Source organism: Podarcis melisellensis (assembly GCF_964234715.1).
Source record: "Podarcis melisellensis genome assembly, chromosome: 16".
In the NCBI taxonomy this organism is placed as follows: Eukaryota; Metazoa; Chordata; class Lepidosauria; order Squamata; family Lacertidae; genus Podarcis; species Podarcis melisellensis.
In genome coordinates this window covers 25,547,199-25,571,121 of record NC_138533.1, presented here as the reverse complement: position 1 = coordinate 25,571,121, position 23,923 = coordinate 25,547,199, and the positions used below count along the sequence as shown (strand labels likewise).

Genomic DNA, 23,923 nt, shown 5'->3' with positions numbered 1-23,923 from the left:
AATGTGTCACTTGACTCATATCACCTTAACATACAGAAGGAAAACCAGATATAGTTATGCTCTGGTTATCTCCCGCTTAGACTACTGCAATGCACTCTGTGGGGCTGCCTTTGAAGGTGACTTGGAAACTACAACTAATCCAGAAAACCACTAGACTGGTTACTGGGAGTGGCCGCCGAGACCATATAACACTGGTCCTGAAAGACCTACATTGGCTCTCAGTACGTTTCCAAGCACAATTCAAAGTGTTGGTGCTGACCTTTAAAGTCCTAAATGGCTTCGGCCCAGTATACCTGAAGGAGCGTCTCCACCCCAATTGTTCAGCCCAGACACTGGGGTCCAGCTCCAAGGGCTTTCTGGTGGTTCCCTCACTGCGAAAAGTGAGGTTACAGGGAACCAAGCAGAGGGCCTTCTTGCTAGTAGTGCCCTCTTTGTGGAACACCCTTCCATCAAATATCAAGGAGGTAAATAACTTTTAGAAGACATCTGAAGGCAGCCCTGTATCAGGAAGTATTTAATGTCTAATGTTTTACATTTTTTATGTGTTGTAGGCTGCCCAGAGTGGCTGGGGAATAATAATAATAATAATAATAATAATAATAATAATAATAATAATAATAATAATAATTGTCCAGGCCTAAAGATCTAGGGTGATGTAGTGGTTTGAGTGTCAGACTAGGACCTGGGAGACCAGAGTTCAAATTCCCACTGGGTGCGACTTTGGACCAGTCCCCACCTCTCAGCCTAACCTACTTCACAGGGTTGTTGTGGGGCTTAAATGAGAAGGGGAAGAAGTACAGTGTGTGCCACCTTCAACTCCTTGGAGAGGAAAGGTGGGATATAAATGCAATAAATTAATTTCAACTAAGGTTTTCACTTTGGAAGAAGCCATGGCAGCAGGGGATGCTGTAAGAAGGTGGCAAGTTTTTATGGCAGATGCGCCCGTTGAGGCTCAAAAGTCTGGACCGCCATTGTACTGGGGTTCCCCAGAGCTCTGCCTTTCTGCCCTGCTCACCTTCGTGTGGCACGCAGTAGACGGGGCCCTCATCCGTAGTGTCGAAGGACGAGAAGGAGCCCCGGGAGGACCACGAAGGCGACGGCTGCTCCACCACTGATGGGGGCTCAATGAAGCTGCAGTTCATGGTGTTCTCCAGGTCATGATGAGCCACTGCAAGACAGAGAAAAGGTTGAGAAAGAGGTTCTTGGTTGAGAAAGAGGTTCTTGGTTGAGAAAGAGGTTCTTGGTTGAGAAACAGGTTCTGAAAAAAGCAGGGCCGGATTTAGGTTTGATGAGGCCCTAAGCTACTGGCAGTAATGGGGCCCTTTATATGTCCAGCTGTCCTTTGTCAACAACAAATTGTTGCTTTTTTTGTGGTAATTTATGGACCTAATAGGTATCTAAAGCCATTTGCATATAACAAATAGGAGCCTACACAACACAAAACACTGTTGCTGTACGTAGGTTTTATTTTATTTGTTTTTTAATCTTACATTTTGGAAATGTACATCCAGTTTTATTTCCTTTAATTTTTTTGGGGGGGGGCCCAAGAGAGTGGGGCCCTAAGCTATAGATTGTTTAGCTTATACGTAAATCCAGCACTGGAAAAAAGCAATGAAAAGAAGAAACATGGGGGGGGGGTGGCCGTGTTGGCTCAGAAGGAAACGAAATCCACACCCGAGAGACCAGATTCCCTTGATTATTAGGCCAACTGAAATCTCACCAAAAATTAGTGTGCAAGCTTTTCAGTTTTCCAGAATTCTTCATCAGGCTAGAACAGGGGTGGGGAACCCATAGCCCTTAGTGTGTGTGTGTGTGTGTGTATTACTGATTTTCTTTTTGCTCTTTAATTGCTTTGAGATTTTGTTTTTTGTTTTCATTTTACAATCAAGCGGTGTACACATACACACACACAATGTATACACCAGGAATTGGGCTAACCTCCACAAAAGCTTCGTGCGACCAAATCAGGTTGAATGCTTGAATAAGCAGGCTGGCTTCAAGGAGGAACCGCCATCCTAAACTCAAGAGGATTAAGAGAGACCCAGAAGTCCTCAGAAAGAAAAGAGAAACTTTTAATTTATTCTAACAGCAGAGGGTGCCCTCTCCCTTTCTGGCTAAGGACTGGCTCAGGAGGGTTTATGCTGCCTGCTGAATTTGGCTGTCCTAGGAAATGAGAAGGTGCGCACAAGGCACTGAAGCTTAACCACAAGAGATAAGAAAATTGGGCTTGGGCTGACAGGGGATGTGAGGTCAGGGGCAGCAATGCTTCTGAATCCCAGTTGCTGGAAACTATAGAGCAGGGCATATTGCGCTCCAGAATCTCAACATCAAAAAAACTAAGACCATGGCCACTGGGCCAATCACCTCCTGGCAAATAGAAGGGGAAGAAATGGAGGCAGTGAGAGATTTTACTTTCTTGGGCTCCATGATCACTGCAGATGGTGACAGCAGTCATGAAATTAAAAGACGCCTGCTTCTTGGGAGAAAAGCAATGACAAACCTAGACAGCATCTTAAAAAGCAGAGACATCGCCTTGCCAACAAAGGCCCGTATAGTTAAAGCTATGGTTTTCCCAGTAGTGATGTACGAGAGTGAGAGCTGGACCATCAAGAAGGCTGATCGCCGAAGAATTGATGCTTTTGAATTATGGTGCTGGAGGAGACTCTTGAGAGTCCCATGGACTGCAAGAAGATCAAACCTATCCATTCTTAAGGAAATCAGCCCTGAGTGCTCACTGGAAGGACAGATCCTGAAGCTGAGACTCCAATACTTTGGCCACCTCATGAGAAGAGTAGACTCCCTGGAAAAGACCCTGATGTTGGGAAAGATGGAGGGCACAAGGAGAAGGGGACGGCAGAGGACGAGATGGCTGGACAGTGTTCTCAAAGCTACCAGCATGAGTTTGACCAAACTGCGGGAGGCAGTGGAAGACAGGAGTGCCTGGCGTGCTCTGGTCCATGAGGTCACGAAGAGTCGGACACGACTAAGCAACAACAACATATTGCACTCCAGTCCTGATTTTGGGTTTCCCATTGAGGCATCTGGTTGGCCACTGTGAGAACAGGATGCTGGGCTAGATAGGCCATTGGCCTGATCCAGCAGACTCCTGCAACAGTGTAGACAGAGCACAGCCGTCGTGGATAGGCTTCTCCTCTGAATTTTTCTAGCCCTCTTCTAAAGCCATCTAAACTGCTGGCCATCCCTGCCTCTTGTGGGAGCAAATGCCATAGTTTAACTCTGTGCTGTGTGATGAAAAATAACAACACTCCCTTTTTTTTTTCATCTGTCCTGAATCTTCCAGTGTTTAGCTTCCTTGGATGGGTCCTGTATGGTTCTGGCATTATAAGAGAGAAAGGAAAACTCTCGGCAGCTGGCATAATGATGGATTCTGCTGAAATGGCTAAAATGACCGGAAGAACCAGAAATCAGGAAGATCAAAACTTTAATAAGGAATGGGGAAAATTTATAACTTGTTTTAAAGACCATCGTAAACAGTTGAAATCGTTAGTAGGATTGGGATATCACTTGTAGTTTAAGGCTGGATTCTGGACACAATGGTGATGTAAAAGACTTGGATCATCATAAAAGATGCAGGAGGAAATGATTAATAATAGGGGAGGATGGAAGTTCAGGAGATTCCTTGAAATCTTGTTTTTATGATTTAGGTTTGATTATATCTCTGTGGAATTTTAATTTGGAAAAAAAACCAAATAAATAAATTTAATGGAAAACTCTCAGCAGCCACTTTAGAGAATGAAGATGCTGGGAGAACGAATTGCAGCGCACTTGCACAATAACATGGCCGTTGAGCCTTCCCCTGCCGCATAACGCTTTGCAAACGAGACTGGGACCTGCCTGCCTGAACAGCCCCTGGGCCAAGGAGACCCCAAACAGGGCGGCTTCTGTGCAGAGTGAGCCCCCCAAGGGATACAGAGTTTCCTGTAGCTGCTCGGCACTCAGACATCTGGTTCTGGGTGACTCGTTGCCAAATAAATCATGCCAAGAGCGGCTGCAAAAGCGCCGCGCTGCTTCCTGCGGGCCTCTCGCTTCCAACCAGCGCCACCCCCCCCTCAGCCACAGCGTTTCTCCCCACAGATCCCCGTTTTCACTGGCCTGCCTCCTGGGCCAACGCCAGTCAGAGGAGGTCTCAGCCCTTGTTTCCTAAAGTTAGAGAAGAAGGGCAAGGGTGGGAGGGGGCAGGATAGCAGTACATCCGCTTTGCATGCAGAAGGTCCCAGGTTCAAACCCTGGCATCTCCAGGTAAGGCTGGGAGAGACACCTGAAACTCTGGAAAGCTGCTGCCAACCAGTGTCAACAATACTTGGCTAGATAGACCAATGGCGTGACTCAGTGTAAGGGAGCTTCCTGCCTCCTTATCGACATAGATACCTCCAGACTTGCCATATGTTCACAAAAATTCTATGGATAAGATACTTAAGTTTCCTGTGAATATATATAATTTTCATCAGGCTGATGTTTTTAGTTTATTTCTGTTGTCTATGGCTCTGGTAACCTTTTTTGGTTAGATTACTGCAATGCATTATATGTGGGGCTGCGCTTGAAGATAGTTCGGAAACTGGTGCAGAATTCGGCAGCCAGGTTGGTCACTGGGGCAAGATGGACTGAGCACATCACACCAATTCTGGCCCAACTGCTCTGGTTGCCAATTAGCTTCCAGGCCAAATTCAAACTGCTGATTTTGACGTATAAAACCTTACGTGGCTCAGGACCCCAATACGTCAATGACTACCTCCCCCCCATATGAACTGGCCTGGACATTGTGTTCATCATTTGGGGCCATTCTCCGCCTGCCTCCTCTATGGGAGTTCTGGTGGGCGGCAAGACAAGGAAGGGCCTTTTGAGTGGTGGCTTCCCACTTGTGGGATGTTCTCCACAGGGAGGCTTGCCTGGTGCCATCATTACGGTTGCCAGGTGAAAACATTCCCTTTCTGCCAGAGCTTTGGTTTTTAATTTTTCTGCAGCCTTCTTCAGTGGGTGGAATGTTTGAATCCTGTCTTTAAAAAATAAGAATGTCTTTTTAGATTTTTTGCTGTGGGTTAAAGCTTCAGTGCCTAGGACTTGCCGATCGGAAGGTCGGTGGTTCGAATCCCCGTGGCGGGGTGCGCTCCCGTCGCTCGGTTCCAGCGCCTGCCAACCTAGCAGTTCGAAAGCACCCTCGGGTGCAAGTAGATAAATAGGGACCGCTTACTAGCGGGAAGGTAAACGGCGTTCCGTGTGCTGCGCTGGCTCACCAGATGCAGCTTGTCACGCTGGCCACGTGACCCGGAAGTGTCTGCAGACAGCGCTGGCTCCCGGCCTCTAGAGTGAGATGAGCGCACAACCCTAGAGTCTGGCAAGACTGGCCTGTACGGGCAGGGGTACCTTTACCTTTACCTTATGCTTTGTTCTATATTGGTTTTAATGTATGTGCTCTTTTCTATATGTATTGTAAGTTGCTTTTGTAAAAAAAAAGGGGGGGAAGCAACTAATAAATTTAATAAATAATGTAAATCTATTAATTTCCTGAATATTAAATTTCCATTGTTTTTAATATTTATACAGCAGTAGCCATCCACAATCCTTTTAACTCTTTCGGTTTTGTGCCTTAACGTCCAATGAAGAACAGTTTCAGCATTTGGGACTTTTAACTTTAGAGAAAAGCCAAGTACGAGGAGACATGATAGAAGTTTAGAAAACGATGGAGAAAGTGGAGAGAGAAAATTTTCCACAATGCTAGAACTGGTAAAAGGTAAAGGACCCATGGATGGTTAAGTCCAGTCAAAGGTGACTATGGGGTTGCGGCGCTCATCTCACTTTCAGGCCGAGGGAGCTGGCGTTTGTCCATAGACAGCTTTTCAGGTCATGTGGCCAGCAGGACTAAACCACTTCTGGTGCAACGGAACACAGTGATGGAAACCAGAGCGCACAGAAATGCTGTCTACCTTCCTGCTGCAGTGGTACCTATTTATCTACTTGCACTGGCATGCTTTCGAGCTGCAAGGTTGGCAGGAGCAACGGGAGCTCACCCCATCGCGGGGATTCGAACCGCCGACCTTCCGATCGGCAAGCCCAAGAGGCCCAGTGGTTTAGACCACAGCGCCACCCGCTCCTCCCCGCTAGAACTGGCAGACATCCAGTGAAGCTGAGTGTCGGAAGATTCAGGACAGACAAGAAGGACCAGCTTCTTCATACCTAGCATAGTTAAAACTCTCTCCCACTGTAAGCAGTGATGGCTACCAACTTGTCTGGCTTTAAAAGAGGATTGGATAAATTCATGGAGAATGAGGCTACCAACGCGTACTGGACAGGATGGCTATGGCTCTGTTCTCCACAGCTGGAGGAAGTAATGTTTCTGAAGATCAGTTGCCAGGATCTGCAGGAAGGGAGGGAGCTCTTGTGCTTACAGGTTTCCCAAAAGAGGCATCTGGTTGGCCACTGTGTGAACAGGATGCTGGACTAGGTGTGACCAGATGCATTGACCAGCAGCCTCTTCTGATGCTTACCCTATGGCATGGTCCATAGGTGCTGCACCAATGTTGCAACCTTCTTGCTGGATATGCTGTTCCAAAGAGAAGGCTGGCACCATCTTCCATTTCCTGCTCAGGGGAGGAGGAGGAGGAGGAGCTATAGGGCAACCCACCTCCTCCTCCTCCTATTCACTTCCCTTCCTCCTCCTGGGGAAACCAAAAGGCCTTCATAGTGAAAGCGCCACCAGATCAAAAGCAGCTTTGAAGGCCACAGGAGAGCTGACCTGCTCCGGGCAGAACAAGCAACTTCCTCAGCTACTGCATAAACAGAGACTTCCTTCGCCGTCAAACAGGAAGGTTAGGCCTGTTCAGGAGTCTGCTTCTACCTCACAGAGCCAGGGCAAATGGGCATAAGATCTGGGAAGGGCACTCCAGGGCAGACCCTGTGCGAGCCTGGAGGTGGGTGGTGTTTATGCATCGAGGGGGCATTTTTTTAAGCTCCCAGGTGCTTGCAGCTCGTGCTTTTTTTTTTGCTTGCTATGAGCAATGAGATAATCCCCTCCCCCAAGTGAAACCTCCATGTGCCAGGGCAGTCTATCTTGGAACACCAGACGCTGGAGACAAACACTGTTGCTGCACACAGAGGAGGTCATAGTGTGTGAGAGGGAGAGGCAGGCAAGTTGCGCTCTCTCGGAATAATCTTGCTTAGGCTGTGCTGCTCAGCTCCATCCCAACAAGGGGATGTGGCAGCCCTTTCTGCCATTTTAAAAGAGCACTTTTGGTCAATGTGTTGAGATTTTAAAGCAGTATAAGAGCGTGCCTTTCTGGATGCATCCCATGGCAGGACAAAAGTACAGTGGTACCTCGGGTTACATACGCTTCAGGTTACAGACTCCGCTAACCCAGAAACAGTAACTTGGGTTAAGAACTTTGCTTCAGGATGAGAACAGAAATCATGCTCCGGCGGCAGCAGGAGGCCCCATTAGCTAAAGTGGTGCTTCAGGTTAAGAACAGTTTCAGGTTAAGAATGGACCTTCGGAACAATTTAAGTACTTAACCCGAGGTACCACTGTAATCTCATTTCAGAAAATGGCCTTGAAGATACCTAATGGTAAAAGACCAGAAACCTAAATCTATTATAAGTAGCTGTATGAACTAATAAAAAACAATTCATGTGCTGGTTATGGGCACCCAGGAGGTACTGGGCTGCATGCAAGATCCTGCGCTTGCTTGCTCGGAGCACTAACACAGAAAACCCACAATGTGTTGATCTAGCTTAATATTGCCTACACTGACTAGCAGCAGCTCTCCAGGGGTTTCAGGCAGGGAACACTGGAGATGCCACTGGTGACTGAACCTGGAACCTTCTGCATGCAGAGCAGACGCTGAGCTACCGAGCTGCTACAGCCCCTTCTGCAGATCGTGGGCTGGCTTCTTAAAAACTATGCCAGTTTTGCATTAAGAAAGGGAGGGGGGAAGGGAAGAATGGAAACCTGAAAGGGGTGGGTGGGAGAGATGGTCCGCTTGCCCTGGTCTCCCAGTGGCTCCAGCCTGCAACCCCCCCCCCCGGCCCTCGACTACAGCTGCGCGGGACCTCAGCCCTCCGCGGTCAGGGATGGATAAAAAGAACATATGGCGAAGCCTGCATGCCAAGGCAAACAAAGGAGCCTGTGACCAAAGCATTTCATTCCAGTGAAATAACAGCCCCTCTGGCAGTCGAGCGAAGCCGCGGGAAGGAAGGCCAGCCTCGGAGAGGGTGTCCGCAGACAGGAGAGAGCGAGCAGATGCAAATCAACTTCTTCATGTCACAAGGGTCTCGGCTGCCAGGGTGGGTTGTCTGGTTTCCAAAGTGGGCGCGTCCCCTGTGGGGTAGTAGGATTCCCTGGGGGTGCGTGTGTGCGCGCTAGGAGGCAAGGAGGGGCAAATGACTATCACAGAACCATAAAGACTAGTGTTGGAAGGGACCTCCAAGGGCCATCAAGTCCAACCCCTTGACTTTCCCTCTACGCCAGACATATCCACCAGCCGGGCATGATCTACAGGTAGATTGCCAGAGTTCTCCAGGTCCATTGCTGGATTAAAAGTTATCGCCTGTTTGCTCCTGATCGATCGTGCCACGCCCCACCCCTGCTCTATGTCCCACTGCCGCTGCTACAGCTGTGAAAGCTTGTCTTCCCAGCGGCGGTGGCATAGTGGGGGAATGAGAAAGGGCGTTGGACTGTTTAGTGATTGATTTAACGCAATTCCACCCCCCCCCCAAAAAAAAATAGCTCAACAACAAAAGCTCAACAACTCTCGTGTCAATCCTTCTTAAAAGGCTCAGCAACTCTGGGCAATGCTCCCCCCCCCAAAAAAGCTCAACAAATCTGGTCTGCCCCCCCCCCCCAACTCTTGGCAATGACAATGGGTAGATCATTGCCAGTTTTATTATACAGAGGTACCTCAAGTTAAGAACTTAATTCGTTCTGGAGGTCTGTTCTTAACCTGAAACTGTTCTTAACCTGAGGTACCACTTTAGCTAATGGGGCCTCCTGCTGCCACTGCACGATTTCTGTTCTCATCCTGAAGCAAAGTTCTTAACCCGAGGTACTATTTCTGGGTTAGCAGAGTCTGTAACCTGAAGCGTCTGCAACCTGAAGCATCTGTAACCCAAGGTACCACTGTACTGGGAGTAGATCGCAGTCTCTAGAGAGTTGGACGTGTCTGCTCTATGCTAAAAACTCCCAAACTCTGCAACCTTTTCTCGCCGGGGAATTGCTCCACCCCCTTGATGGTTTTGGTTGACCTTTCCTGAACTTTTTCCAACTCGACCTCAGCCGGGTAGCCAGGAGGTGAAGTTTCCCACACCTGGTGCTGATGCTGTTTTCCTGCATGCATCTTCATCCTCATCTAGGGGGTCTCACACACGCTGGGAGAAAGTGTGGCACTATTCCTATTGCTTTTAGTTTAGGTAAAGGTAAAGGTAAAGGGACCCCTGACCATTAGGTCCAGTCGCGGACGACTCTGGGGTTGTGGCACTCATCTCACTTTAGTGGCCGAGGGAGCCGGCGTACAGCTTCCGGGTCATGTGGCCAGCACGACTAAGCTGCTACTGGCGAACCGGAGCAGCGCACGGAAACACCGTTTACCTTCCCGCTGGAGCGGTACCTATTTATCTACTTGCACTTTGATGTGCTTTCTAACTGCTAGGTTGGCAGGAGCAGGGACCGAGCAATGGGAGCTCACCCCGTCGTGGGGATTCGAACCCCTGACCTTCTGATCGGCAAGCCCAAGAGGCTCTGTGGTTTAACCTACAGTGCCACCCGCGTCCCTTTTAGTTTAGTTTAGTTTAGCAGACAGCAAAAAGCAATGCAGAGAGAGAGGAGGACGGGGAGGAGCACAGCTGCTCTGAGCTGGGCTATCCACTCTTGTACAAATGGTCTTTCATCCCCTTTGGGAATAATAAAAATAAAAATAAAAATAAAATAATTTATAAGCTACCCATCTGACTCATTGCCCCAGCCACTCTGGGCAGCTTCCAAGAAATTAAAACACAGTAACACATTGAACATTAAAAGCTTCCCTATACAGGGCTGCCTTGGGTGTCTTCCAAACAACTGTATAGTTTTTTTTATTTCCTTGACATCTGATGGGAGGGCATTCCACAGGGCGGGTGCCACTACCGAGAAGGCCCTCTGCCTGGTTCCCTGTAGCTTCGCTTCTCGCAATGAGGGAACTGCCAGAAGGCCCTTTGAGCTGGACCTCAGTGTCCAGGCTGAACAATGGGGGTGGAGACACTTCTTCAGGTATACTGGGCCAAGGCTGTTTAGGGCTTTAAAGCTCAGCACCAGCACTTTGAGTTGTGCTTGGAAATGTACTGGGAGCCAATGTAGGTCCTTTAGGACTGGTGTTATATGGTTCCAGTGGCTGCTCCCGGTCACTGGTCTAGCTGCCACATTCTGGATTAGTTGTAGTTTCCAAGTCACCTTCAAAGGCAGCCCCACATAGAGCGCATTGCAGTAGTCCAAGACGGAGATACAGTGGTACCTTGGGTTACAGACACTTCAGGTTACAGACTCCGCTAACCCAGAAATATTACCTCGGGTTAAGAACTTTGCTTCAGGAGGAGAACAGAAACCATGCGGCGGCAGCAGGAAGCCCCATTAGCTAAAGTGGTACCTCAGGTTAAGAACCGTTTCAGGTTAAGAACGGACCTCCAGAATAAATTAAGTTCTTAACCCGAGGTACCACTGTAACCCGAGCATGCACCACTCTGGCAAGACTGTGGAGGCACATAGGGTCTCAGCCGGCATATCAGATGGAGCTGGTAGACAGCTGCCCTGGATACAGAATTGACCCAGAAGTGCCTCTGTCCAAACCCAGGGTCCTCTTTGCTGATTCCGGCAGAGGCAGCACTCAGCAGCTCCAGCCTCCAAAGTCAGCAGAGGCCAAGAGGGGAGCCTCTCACTGCCCCGTTTATACAAAAGCCCCAAGCAGCAGGGAAGTGCCAGGAAATGGGGAAACACAGGCCCATTCAGCCTGGGCCTCTGCTTCACAGAAGGAGCCTCTATTCAGAGAAGAGGGGGGGAAACTTAGCCCAGCGGCGCTTCTGTAAACACAGCGCTTGTTATCGTTTCAGTGGGGAAATGGTTGCTGCTGCTCTGAGCCGCAGGCTTTTCAGCGCCAGGGATGTACCACTGTGCTCCCCTGACCGAGATGGGGGGTGGATGGGGAGGCAGCTCTCAGAAAAGCTGAGTGCAAAAGAATCCTGACCAGCTTGAAATTGCTTAAAAGACGGGACAGGATCATGTTTCCACCAGAGCTGAGCCAAAGGCTTCATAAAGTTTAATATTTGGAGCAAAGACTGCGGCAGAAAGGTCCATGACCTCCCCCTCTTTTTTGCACATTTCCCATGCCTGTTTGCAAGCCATGGTTCCCCTGGTCTGCTGCTGCTTTGTAGACATTAACCCCTCCCCAATAAAATCTTGAAAGGGCTTCCTCACTGCTAAAATCCCAGCCAATCAGGGATCACATAGTGATCATGTTGAAATCACAGTGCCAAGCAGCCTGTTCTATGGTTGTATTCTCACCCATATTTAAAACACGGCTGCCTCAACTGTGGTTTGTTCAAGCCAACAAACCATGAATCGTCTTGCAGACCAGCCATAGTTTCTGTCACCAAACCCTCTTGCCTTGAGCCCCTGTAGCTTGATTGAGTATCTTGGTGGAGCAAAAAAACCCCCAAAACACAAAAAAACCCTCCACAGTCAGGCAAGGCTGATGATTCGTTCTGACATAACACAAAACCGTAGCTAGGAACAAGCCATGGTTTGTGAGCTAACAGCAAACCATGGCTTCACACTGTGGTTTGTTGCAAGAAAACAAACCCTGATTAATTCTACCAGGCTGGGCTTAGCCATTCAAAGACATGACACAGGGGTGCTGACTGAACTGTCAGAATGGATCCTGACACATTTTCAAACCTAGTTTAAGCCTCTGTGTCACCGTGACAAGAATTCTGAATCTCGCACGCCTGTTCATCATACGTTTGTCTACACTGGATCATGATGCCACGCAGTCAGACATGCAAACCATGGTTAGTTATGGGGCCCTTAACAGGATGTGGGGAACACAAAATAATGGAGCTTTTGCGGGGGAGACAACTGAGGCTGGTCCTTACCTACAACCTTTGGCAGCTTCTGGCGGCGAAGAGGGATGCGTGGAAGTTTCATGCTGATGCGGCTGAACCTCCCACAAAGACGCCTCGGGGATTTCTTGTGGGGTGGGTCCTGGTTTGAGCTGCAAGGGAAGATGTGCATTTTGGGTTAGACTCCTGGCAGAAGTTAACAGCGTGGATGCAGATGGACTGGGACCAGGGTGGTCCTGGGGGGTAGTGTGACGAAGGCCCCCATCACTTTGCTTTCCTGTCTGTCTACTCTGTTAGGGTTAACCCCTCTTTCTGCATTGCAGAAGGTTGGAGTAGATTCTCCTCCAACTCTACAATTCTATGATTCTCCTGGCACTGTGTCTGGTCAACATGGGCAAGCACAATGAGGAAGTAGTAGAGACTTGAGGTGGCAGAAGGGCCTATACTATTTTCAGCCTTCTCACATGTGAATTCTTCCTATCCTCTTTGAAACCCATCCAATTTGTCAGACATCACTGCCCCCTGTGGCAGGGAGTACCATATCTTTGTAAATTTATTTATTTGGTTTTTCAAATTAAAAAATTTCAATCACATATCAACATATAATATAAAACAAACAAGATTCCACAGAATCTCCTGGACTTTCCTCTTCCCCTTTGTGGGTCCTGTTGTGAGTCTTTTTCTCCTGCATCTTTTATAATAAACCAAATCTTTTTGCATCTCCGTTATACCCCAAATTCACCATTAAACTACAAGTGGCAGGGAGTACCATAATTTAAGAAGCTACGCGAAGGACTCAAATTTTATCTGTCCTGAATCTTCCAACATGCAGCTTTGTTGGGCGTCCACGAATTCTAGGGTTTTTTTAAACCTTTAAAGCCCTATACAGCCTAGGACCCTTGTACCTACGGGATCGCTTCTCCTGGTATGTCCTACAGAGGAACTTACGGTCTTCAAACAAAAGCATCCTGAAGGTCCCAGGCCACAAAGAGGTTAGGCTGGCCTCAACCAGAGCCAGGGCTTTTTCGGCTGTGGCTCCAATCTGGTGGAACACTCTGTCACAAGAGACTAGGGCCCTGTGGGACTTGACATCTTTCTGCAGGGCCTGCAAGACAGAGCTGTTCCACCAGGCCTTTGGTCAGGGCACAGCCTGACTCCCTCCTTTGGCAATCTTCACAGAACTCTAGCCCAATGGTTGCCATCAATTTGATTTGAATTACTTTTATAATGAAATGATTTTATTTTATTGTTGTTAGCCGCCCTGAGCCTGGCTTCGGCTGGGGAGGGCGGGATATAAATAAAATTTATTATTATTATTAGGGTGATGAGAGAGGGAGGAAAACATTTCTCCCCCTGCCGTGTACAATTTTATTCATTATCATGTGGCCTCTAGCTCACCTTTTCAATAAACTGAAAAGTCCCAAATGCAGACACCTTAGGCAGAAGCAGACCAGACCCCCTCAATCCCCCTCCCTCCTGCCCACCAAGGAGCCTTGATAGCCCCCCGCCAATGGGCTCAGGGTTCCCAGCATTGATGCTTACTCCCGGGAGTGGTCTTTCTTGCGGCAAACGCAGCAGCAACACAGGAGGGAGAGGAGGAGGAGGAGGAGGAAGGCCAAGAGGGCACCGGCTCCAATGACACCCATCCGCTGGTTAGCCTCTGAAATGGAATCGGGAGAGAAACAACACCCCCCTCTTGTTTTATTTTATTTATTTAATGGAATTTGTACATTGCTCCATTGTAAAAAAACCCACAACTCTCAGCAGTTCCCAGAAATAAAACATGCATTGAAATGATTGATCAAAATCAGAGTTACAAATTAAATTAAGCAGAAACAGTAGCCCCCCCACATAAAAATATAGACATTATAAAATAAAATTAACCTATTAAAATGCATGTCAACTTTACATATCCAGGTAGGCTTGCTGAAATAAGTCAAATAGGTTTTTGGCAGGTGTTGAAAAACAACAACACATTGATGGCAGCTACCTGATTGTAAAGGGGCAGGGAGTTCCAAAGTCTAGGTGCTGCCCCACCAAAGGATTAACTCCTTGAACGTGCAGAACAGACACTGCAGTTCTAAGTGGTTCGGCAGGCATATAATTCCAATTGCTTTCAGTTTCTCAATCTTAAATTCAGTTCTCCACATTTCTGCACCAGTTTGCAATTTTTAAAAAAAAATAAATAAGAAAGTCCTCATTCAACAGCATTTTAGCATGTCTTTCTACTTAAACTACATTTTTGGATGCAAAATTGCCTAATTGTCAAAACAGTCCCCCTAATATGATGCATTTTCCTATGTCACCTTCACGACCTTATGCATTTATCTGACTTGGCCGCAGAACTGCATTGCAAAATTCAGAGAAGGGCAAAAATGTGTAGTGTTTCGACTCACCTATTATTATTATTATTATTATTATTAAAATAAAGGGTGAATTTAGTTAAGTTTGCCTTTGGACGCAGATGGAATCAATTCTATCTCTCATCCCTAGTTAGGTAGGATGGAAACTAGTCCTGTTAGCTTGCAGAGGGAGGCTTGCCATAGAACCCTGCAGACTCCAAACTCCCCAATGGGAACAATTCAGAACTAGCATCCTAGGACTCGACTCAGCTGATGGATGCTGGTGATGTCTGTTCCCCCAAGCCACTTACCCATATGGCAAGATCCGGTCAGTGGGTCGCAAGAATCTTCATGGCACTTGCAGGATTCTGAACAGTTCACCCCGTAGTGACCAGTTTGGCACGTCACGTTACACCTGTGGGATGTGATACATAAGTAGCAGTCAAGTACAACATTCCTTGTTTGCCTAGAGTGGACATGCAAAGGGGATGTTTGTTCCAGCCAGTCAAAAACTTCCTGTTTCCTCCTGGGCTGGAACACACTTCCTTTTGCATATGACTAGAGGTGGGCATGACCTTACCTGTGCAGGTAAAAAAAGCACAAGGCACGCAGCACACACACTCTCTTTGACTTCCTCTCTTTATTGGAGCAGCTTTTTTCAGAGGACAAAGAGACTATCTCCATATGGGATAGACTCACATGTACTGTATATATCTGTAACTAAATCTGCCTTCAGGGATCCAATTGTGAACTGATGATGATGTGAGTAAACTTCTTTTATATACCTTAAATAAGATTGTGGCGTGCTTATCCTTTTAATAGGGAAATAAGGGATCTTACCAGGAATCAGTATTGAGAAGCTTAAACAAGCTTGCAACCAGCTACCTGCTGTGTGTTTAAAGGGGAATGTTAAAACTCTGCTAAGTTATAGAAGGACTCAAGTTAGGAAGGACATTAATAAACAATACATCCTCTCCTGCCTCCCTGAACATTCCCACAACACCTGAGGAAGGAATTATCAGGTGAGTGGGGGAAAAGAGAGAGAGAAGGCAGGCAAGTCACCCTTTGCAAGGGGTGGCTATTAAATCACCCAAGGGTATCCTAACAGAAAGCATACTGGAATGTTGTTGTTTCCAGCTGGTGCCAAAAGATAAAAATAAGGGTTAGGAGAGACAGAGGGAAATGGAATGATAAGACCATGCCTGGCCATGAGGATTAGAAACATGCTGAATTTCAGAAAAGAAAACTGATAAGGCCACAACCCAGCCTTCAAGGTCTATGACCACCTGTAGCATTATTCTCAATTTACAATGGGGTGGAAGGTTCGCAGGCTAGGAAGGACTTGCTCACAAATTTATTGATAGCTGCCCGAATTATGATAGCTAGGAAGTGGAAGGGGCAAGCAGACCATAAAATGGAAGAATGGTATGTAGAGGTGTGGGATATAGCTATTGATGATAAATCAATAAGGTAAGACGGGGGGGGGGGGGAAATGCAGGAGAAATGATTTTGAGGAGACATGGAGGGTGTCTGTAGAATTTGTACTGTTAAAACGGAAAGGGGTCAAACCATCGCAAGGGGTGTTGAGATTTTGGGAGGTTGGATGGCTACAATGGAATGGTCTCGGGCATTTTTATTCTTATTTATGTATGACTATTAGTTTGTCTATAATAATAATAATAATAATAATAATAATAATAATAATAATAATAATAATAGTCTATGATCACCTGTCTCTGTGCTGGAATGGGTTACATCCCAATTAAATGTGTGTCAATTCAACACTAGGCTACGGGTTTCTCCCTTTCTCTACTGCAAAATGAAAAGGCATTCTGGAGAGCTGCTGTCTGTCAGTGCAGACAGTATTGAGCGAGTCACATCTGAAGGCCAGCTGCTGGGAATCAGCAGTGGGGAAGGGGCTGCCCTCGTGTTCAGGTCCTGATTTTGGGCTTCCCATAATGGGTGTCTGGTTGGCTGCTGTGAGCAGAGGATACTGGGCTAGTTGGGTCGCCGGTGTGATCCTGCTGGGCTCTTCCAATGTTCTTATGGACCGAGGTTCTGACTCAGTATAAAGCAGCTTCCCATATTGCTACGACCCCTTTATTGCAACTGACTGGCACAACATCTGGCAAAAGGTTGGGTGGTCACCTGCCAGAGTGCGATCGCCGCATTGTGTGGAGTTGGGCTGCGTGGCCCTTGGGTTTCCTTTCAGTTCTACATTTCTGTATTTCAGCTAAAGGAAGGTCCAAGCTGCAAAGCTGCTGGCTGAATGTCAGATGAGAGCAGCTGCTGCCATTCCACAGCCATCAGATTCTGTCAGGGATTTTCATGCCTCTTGAACATCCAAAGCTCTCCTGCTGGCTAGGGTTCCTGCCTCCCTGGTGCCACGTGCCTCTTGGCAGAGAAAAGGGTAGGGGCCACTCACGGCCTGCAGAGCAGCTGCAAGCAGGCCTGCTCTAAAGGACTTCTTCGCACAACGTGGAATTTATTTGCAAAACCTGCTGCCGCAAGAAGTGGTGACGGTCAGGAGTCCAGGTGGTTTTCAAAGCAGGATTTGCTGAGGGCTAAAAGGATGCTTTTAGTCCAGGGATGGAAAGAAGACAAAGTCCCTACCAGAGAAGAATGGCAAATTAAATTGCTGGAATATGCAGAAATGGCAAAAAAACTCCCTCTTTGCCACCCCAAATCTGCTTCAGAGGGTTGAAGGAACACCCAAAACAACTTTGGAGGGTCATCGGAAGAAGGAAGCTCAGCTAAAATGCAAGCAGGTCTATTTAGATGGATATTGCCCTTGCTTTATTTTAAGACGAAAGAGAATAAGCCCCAGGGTCTTGTGTTATTGTTGTTGTTTGTTCTAGAAAGGGGATGTATATATATATATATATATATATATATATATATATATATATATATATATATATCCAAAGACCAAGGGACCCCTGACAATTAGGTCCAGTTGTGACCGACTCTGGGGTTGCGGTGCTCATTTCGCTTTATTGGCCGAGGGAGCCGGCGTACAGCTTCCGGGTCATGTGGCCAGCATGACTAAGCCACTTCTGGTGAACCAGAGTGGCGCACGGAAACGGCGTTTACTTTTTTTTTAAAAAAATTAATTTTATTAATTTTCATCCAGTTATACATTTTAACCCAAATACAACAAATTATGCCTGTTTTGAACTTCCTTCAGCGTCTCTGATAGTCATCCATTTTTATATCTTTGATACGCATTTTTATATCTTTGATACGCCGTTTACATTCCCGCTGGAGCGGTACCTATTTATCTACTTGCACTTTGATGTGCTTTCGAACTGCCAGGTTGGCAGGAGCAGGGACCGAGCAATGGGAGCTCACCCCGTCACGAGGATTTGCACCGCCGACCTTCTGATCGGCAAGTCCTAGGCTCTGTGGTTAACCCACAGCACCACCCGCGTCCCATATATATATATATACTGATCAATAAATAATGTAAACAAAACAGCACCTTGGCACAAATTCTGTTCAGTGCAACGGCTGCATGGCGGGAGGCAATGAAACCATCCGTAGGAGCTCTATGAACTATCCTTTAGCTTTTTTGTGATGGAAAAACAACAACAAAAAGCCTAAATCGAAACAAAGAGCCCTCTTCAGACAAACGGGACACTTTGCTCTGTGTTCCTTTCCAAGGAAGCTGTGCACAAATCCCTGCTTCCAACTTTCGTGGTGGAGAGGAAAGAACCGCAAAAGGAAGAGAGGAAGAGCTTTCGCTTGCAAAACAATCACACCACGGAGCCCGTTTGAACACACAGTCATTGTCGGTAGCCAGCAAGCAAGCTGATGAGTAACTCCTGACCAAATCTTATTTTTAGCCTGCTCAGGGCTTTCCATCTGCTGACACAGCTCTGAAGCCGCGCAGGTTCCTCCGTTTGCCAGGGCTGCTGTGGGCAACAAACATCAGCATCTAGCCTAGTGGTGTCAGCACTGACTGGCAGCAGCTCTCCAGGCAGGGATTCTCGCCCAGCCCTACCCGGAGAGGCCAGGGATTGAACCTGCGACCTCCTTTATATAAATCATGTGCTCGGTTGCGACTCTTCCCCTGTCACTGTATAAGGCAGCCTTATACTGATTCACATCATTGGTCCCTCTACCTCAGTACTACCAACTCTGACCGGCAGAGGCTCTCCAGGGTTTCAAGCAGCGGGTGCTCCCAGCCCTGCCTGGAGGTGCCATTGGGGATTGAACCCTGGGACCTCCTGCATGCAAAGTGGATGCTTTAACCATTGAGCAATGCTCCTCCCGAACGCTAGAATTGCACGTGCTGGATACGAGGACTCTTAACATTGCACAACAACAAATGGAACAGCTCTCATCCGGTGACAGACAGATGACTTTTGGCACATATACTAAGATCTGAGAAAGTGGGGGAGAAGTTCCCATATACACTTCCAGAGAGAAGTGCTTGCTGCGCTGAAAATATACCAAGTATTTGTCAAGAAATGGAAAAATGCAAGCAAGGCCCCGCTGCAGATTGGAGCTGACAGAGGAAGTGATGAGTAATGGTCTGAAGGCAAAACTTGCAGAGTGGGGCTGTGCTAACAGAGTTAAGGAAGAAGACAGCGAGACGCCCCGGTGGAACTACCCCCCCAAAAAAACCCCTGGTATGGTTCACTGAGCCCAAATTGAGCCTTGGAAACAGACTAAGCAGCCAAATGTAATCAGGCCAGCTCTCGGTAGAACAGCAGCAGCAATAAAAAGCTGGTTTCTCCCTTAATTCCCAGGAGACGAGAAATCCAGATCTGGAGGCAGAGAGGAAGAACATGATGCAGTTTTTGAAAATGTCTTTTAAAAAGATTTATATCATTGGGAAATGACTTGGGATTCAGTGGGCAAACTTGCAATTTGCTTTTTCTTTTGCAACTTTGCAGTGTTTCCAGCGCATAGTTAAACTGCGGAACTCACTGTTACAGGAGGCAGTGACGCTCACTAACTTGAATGGCTTTGAAAGAGGATTGCAGGATAGGGCTAACAGTGGCTACTAACCATGATGTCCATGCTCTGCTTCTGCAGAAATGCTTCCGAACTTGGTAAGCATAATGCTGGTGGTCAGCAAAAGAGCAAAAGAGGTTCAAAGGCAAATCTTAATAAATGTAGTATAAACACTGACAACTGGGAAACACTGGCCTGCGAGTGCTCCAATTGGAGAACAGCCTTTACCAAAGGTGTCACAGACCGTGAAGACACTCAAACTCAAGAAGAAAGGGAGAAACGCACTAAGAGGAAGGCACGCTTGGCAAACCCTCACTGTGCTCAACTCTTGCCCAGAAACCTATGTCCCCACTGTGGAAGGATGTGTGGATCCAGAATTGGCTTCCACAGTCACTTAGGGACTCACTTTTAAAACTGTGTTTATGGAAGACAATCTTATTCGGCTACGAGTGATCGCCAAAGAAGGAGGATGCTGGACTTGTGCTGGGCATTGGCTTGATCCAGCACAGCTTTTCTTATCCTCTAAAAACGTAAAGGGACCCCTGACCATTAGGTTCAGTCACAGATGACTTTGGGGTTGCGGTGCTCGTCTCGCTTTATTGGCCGAGGGAGCCGGCGTACAGTTTCCGGGTCATGTGGCCAGCATGACTAACCCGCTTCTGGCGAACCAGAGCAGCGCACGGAAACACCGTTTACCTTCCTGCTGGAGTGGTACCTATTTATCTACTTGCACTTTGACGTGCTTTCAAACTGCTAGGTTGGCAGGAGCAGGGACTGAGCAACGGGAGCTCACCCCGTCGCAGGGATTCGAACCGCCGACCTTCTGATCGGCAAGCCCTAGGCTCCGTGGTTTAACCCACAGCGCCACCCGCATCCCTCTAACCTCTTATCCTCTAGAAACTAAGAAAATGACAAGGGTGATTTTCTGGGGGACACTTTGCTCTTCCGAGTCATCTTTAAATGAGTGCAAAAGAAAGCAAAGTGCAGAGGGTCAGCTGTGAAAACACTTTCATTTCTTTCCCTGGGTTGGTGTTGTTGGGGGGGGGTGAAATCAGGAGATTTTTTTAAAAAAACCACAACAACCCCTCCCCCCAACACAAACACATTATTATGGCCTGGGAGGAAAAAGCCCAATGGCAGCACAACTATAGGACTCTTTTTGTTTAGCTTTTCACTTTTCTCTAGTTACACCTGACCCACACCAAAACCTGGCAGAGCAGACTTACAGTGAGGGGGGGGGGAAGTATTTGATCCCCTGCTAAATTTGCCTGGTGGCCACCTACAAGAAACATCTGACCTCTGTAATTGCCAACAAGGGTTTTGCCACCAAGTACTAAGTCATCTTTTGCAAAGGGATCAAATACTTATTTCACTCATTATAATGCACATCAATCTCTGACTATTGTCTTCTGGGTTTATGGGGGTATTTTTCCTGTTGTTATTTTGTCTCTCACAGGCACAATAAACCTACCATTAAAATTATGGACTGGTCATTTCTTTGTCAGAGGGCAAACGGGCAAATTTAGCAGGGGGATCAAATGCTTTCCCCCTCACTGTAAAAACATAAGGGCATCATAAGAGCCTGCAGGATCAGACCAGTGGCCCATTTAGTCCAGCATCCTTCTCTCACAGCGGCCAATGTTCTCATACACGGAACAGCTTTCAACTGCTTCCCTTGCAAAATTGCTTCGACGTACATTATGGGAAGCGATTTATAAACTGCGTCAAGTAAGTGATAACTGTTTTGTGGCATATCAGCCGCACAATTGTAGAAAGGTGTTTTTTATATACTTCATTTAGTTGAATATTTAGCATTTTAAACTTATCGTACACAGATTCATAGAGTTGGAAGGGATCCTGAGGATCACCTAGTCCAACCCCCTGCTATGCAGGAATACGCAGCTGTCCCAAAATGGGGGTCATCCTAAAATCTTATTATTATCAGCACTGGGCTGCAACCAGCTGAGCTATCCAGGCTTCTTCTTTGTGAAGCAGGTGGCAGGTCTGTACAGGGATAATGAAAAGAGCAGAATGGAGACCCTGCATTGGGGTGCTGAGTCACTTACCAAATTCCTTGGAAGCCTGGCCGGCAGAGGCAGCGCCCGGACTCGAAGTCGCAGGTGCCATTGAAACAGTCGTTGCAGACAAAGGCGCAGTTTTCGCCGTAGGTCCCATTGCGACACTTCGTCTCACACCTGGAGGAAGTTCAAGATGGTGAGCGGGGAGTGGGGGGCAACAAGAAGGAACAGCCGCTCTCAGAACAGCTTTCAGCACAACAGCTGTTGTACGTTTCCGAGCACAATTCAAAGTTGGTACTGACTTTTAAAGCCCTAAACGGCCTCGGCCCAGTATACCTGAAGGAGCGTCTCCACCCCCATCGTTCAGTCCTGACACTGAGGTCCAGCTCTGAGGGCCTTCTGGTGGTTCCCTGCCTGCGAGAAGTGAGGTTGCAGGGAACCAGGCAGAGGGCCTTGTTGGTAGTGGCGCCCACCCTTTGGAATACCCTCCCATCAGATGTCAAGGAAATAAACAACTATCTGATTTTTAGAGAACATCTGAAGGCAGCCCTGTTTAGGGAAGCTTTTAATGTTTGGTGTTTTGTCAGTTTATTATTATTATTATTATTATTATTATTATTTGATTGGGAGCCACCCAGAGTGGCTGGGGAAACCCAGCCAGATGGTCGGGCTATAAATAATAAATTGTTGTTGTTGTTGTTGTTACCCATCCCTCCCCCAACAGGATACAGATCAATATGGCTGACACAACAACACCTCCCCCTCACATACAAACAAACCATACCGCAACCAAACAAACAAAACCAAGCAATAAAAAGATAACTATATAAATAAAGGACCTACCCATGAGATGCTGACATAAAAACCCTGCTATAGAATGAACAGATAATCATCCCCCAACCCCTCCCTCCCTCTCCTCTTTCCCCCCAAAATCGATGGCAATAGTGCCCCATTCCAAATGTAAACAGACTGTAAAAAAAAAGACTCTAGGAGCTGAAAGTGGAGGTGCTATATTGTATCTATTTTTCCTTGTTTATTTGGGTTTTTCGTATCACAAAAATCTTTAATAATTTTTTTTAAAAAACAACAACAGCAGCTTTTTGCTTCTGCTTCTTAGCTTACTGACACAACTTTTTCACATCACCATCTCCAGCAGTTCGTTGCCTTGACCACAAGTGGGTGGAGAACAGATCAGGATCTGCCGTTAGATCTCTGCCTGATTTGCAGTAGATTAGTAAGCGTTTCCGGCTCTTGATAGCAGCAGCGGCACCGTTTATATATTTCTAAATCGGGCTGCTGAAATTGAGAACCGAACGCTGGAAGATTCAGGGTGGATTTTTATTTATGTATTTAAAAAGCACTTCTCCCCACGCAGCACGTAGTTAAACTGTGGAACTCGCTCCCACAGGAAACAGTGACGTTGGGTGGCTTTGAAAGAAGAATGGACAGATTCATGGCAAATTTGGATAGCTATTAGCCATGACGGTTATGCTCCAACCATGAAGGCACCAAGACGTCTGAAGACCAGTTGCTGAAAGCTGCATGCAGGAAGGGAGACTGTTCTTGTGCCCGGATCCTGCCTGCCGTCTTGGCTACTGTGCAAACAGGATGATGGACTAGATGGGCCATTGGCCTGACCCAACACACTCTTTTTATGTTCTTAACTCTAACTAGGAGTGGACATTTGTATCTCCACTTCGGTTTTGGTACTGAAAACTAATTGTTGGGCTCAGAATGTGCTCAGAGCCACTCTGCACTTGAATCCTCTCTGTCTTTTAAGGTTATGCTGAATCAGACCACCTAGTCCAGTTTCCTGTTCTTACAGTGGCCAACCAGATGCTTCAAAAGGAAGCCCCAAAATACCTCCCCCCAAGTTGGCATTCAGAACCATCCTGCCTCCGACAATATGCATTTTGCACCAGGTGGTTCAGAGGTTGGAAATCTAATATAAAACAAAGTAGATCTGACAAGCCTGAAATCTGCCTGCCCTGTAACCATCAGGCAAGCAAGTATAGAGTGTCGGCATGCAGAGGGCCAGGAGGCCAGCCCCGGCTGGGCCATTCCTTTCCAGCCATCCCACTGCGAAGACCATCACCTCTGCTCCAACGTAAATCAGCAACCTGGGCTTACTCAGCCAGGGCACACTGTCAGCAGATCGAACTGTGCACACAGAATAGGCGTGAGGCTTGTGGAAGCATACAACAACTACAGATTTATTAATCATAAATCAGGACAAAGAAACATGTCGTCTCTCTCTCATGTCATCTCAGAAATAACAGCTAAAAGCAACAGCTATACACACAACAGAAGTTCTCAGCATACTGTGCTGGAATGTAAACAGACCCGTAACAATTCCATGTCTGTTCCTTAAGGTGGAATGGAAATGTCAGCACAGAGATCATTATTACTGTCGTTATTGTTATTGCTCTACCACTGCACTGTGGTAATAAAGATGGAGGTAGGGCAACTCACAGCCTGGTGCTCTAAGGGCCCTTGACAAGCCCACGC

The 23,923-nt window shown here is 47.2% G+C and overlaps 1 protein-coding gene across 1 annotated transcript in view; it reads right to left on the bottom strand.

Moving 5' to 3' along the window:
* LOC309358957 (scavenger receptor class F member 2-like) overlaps positions 1 to 23,923 on the bottom strand; it is a 48,492-nt gene that overhangs the window by 5,297 nt on the left and 19,272 nt on the right. Inside the window, 5 exon segments of the mRNA XM_081892296.1 lie at positions 1,016 to 1,168; positions 12,127 to 12,245; positions 13,636 to 13,753; positions 14,747 to 14,850; positions 21,464 to 21,592. Of these exon segments, the coding sequence (XP_081748422.1) occupies positions 1,016 to 1,168; positions 12,127 to 12,245; positions 13,636 to 13,753; positions 14,747 to 14,850; positions 21,464 to 21,592 (623 nt within the window).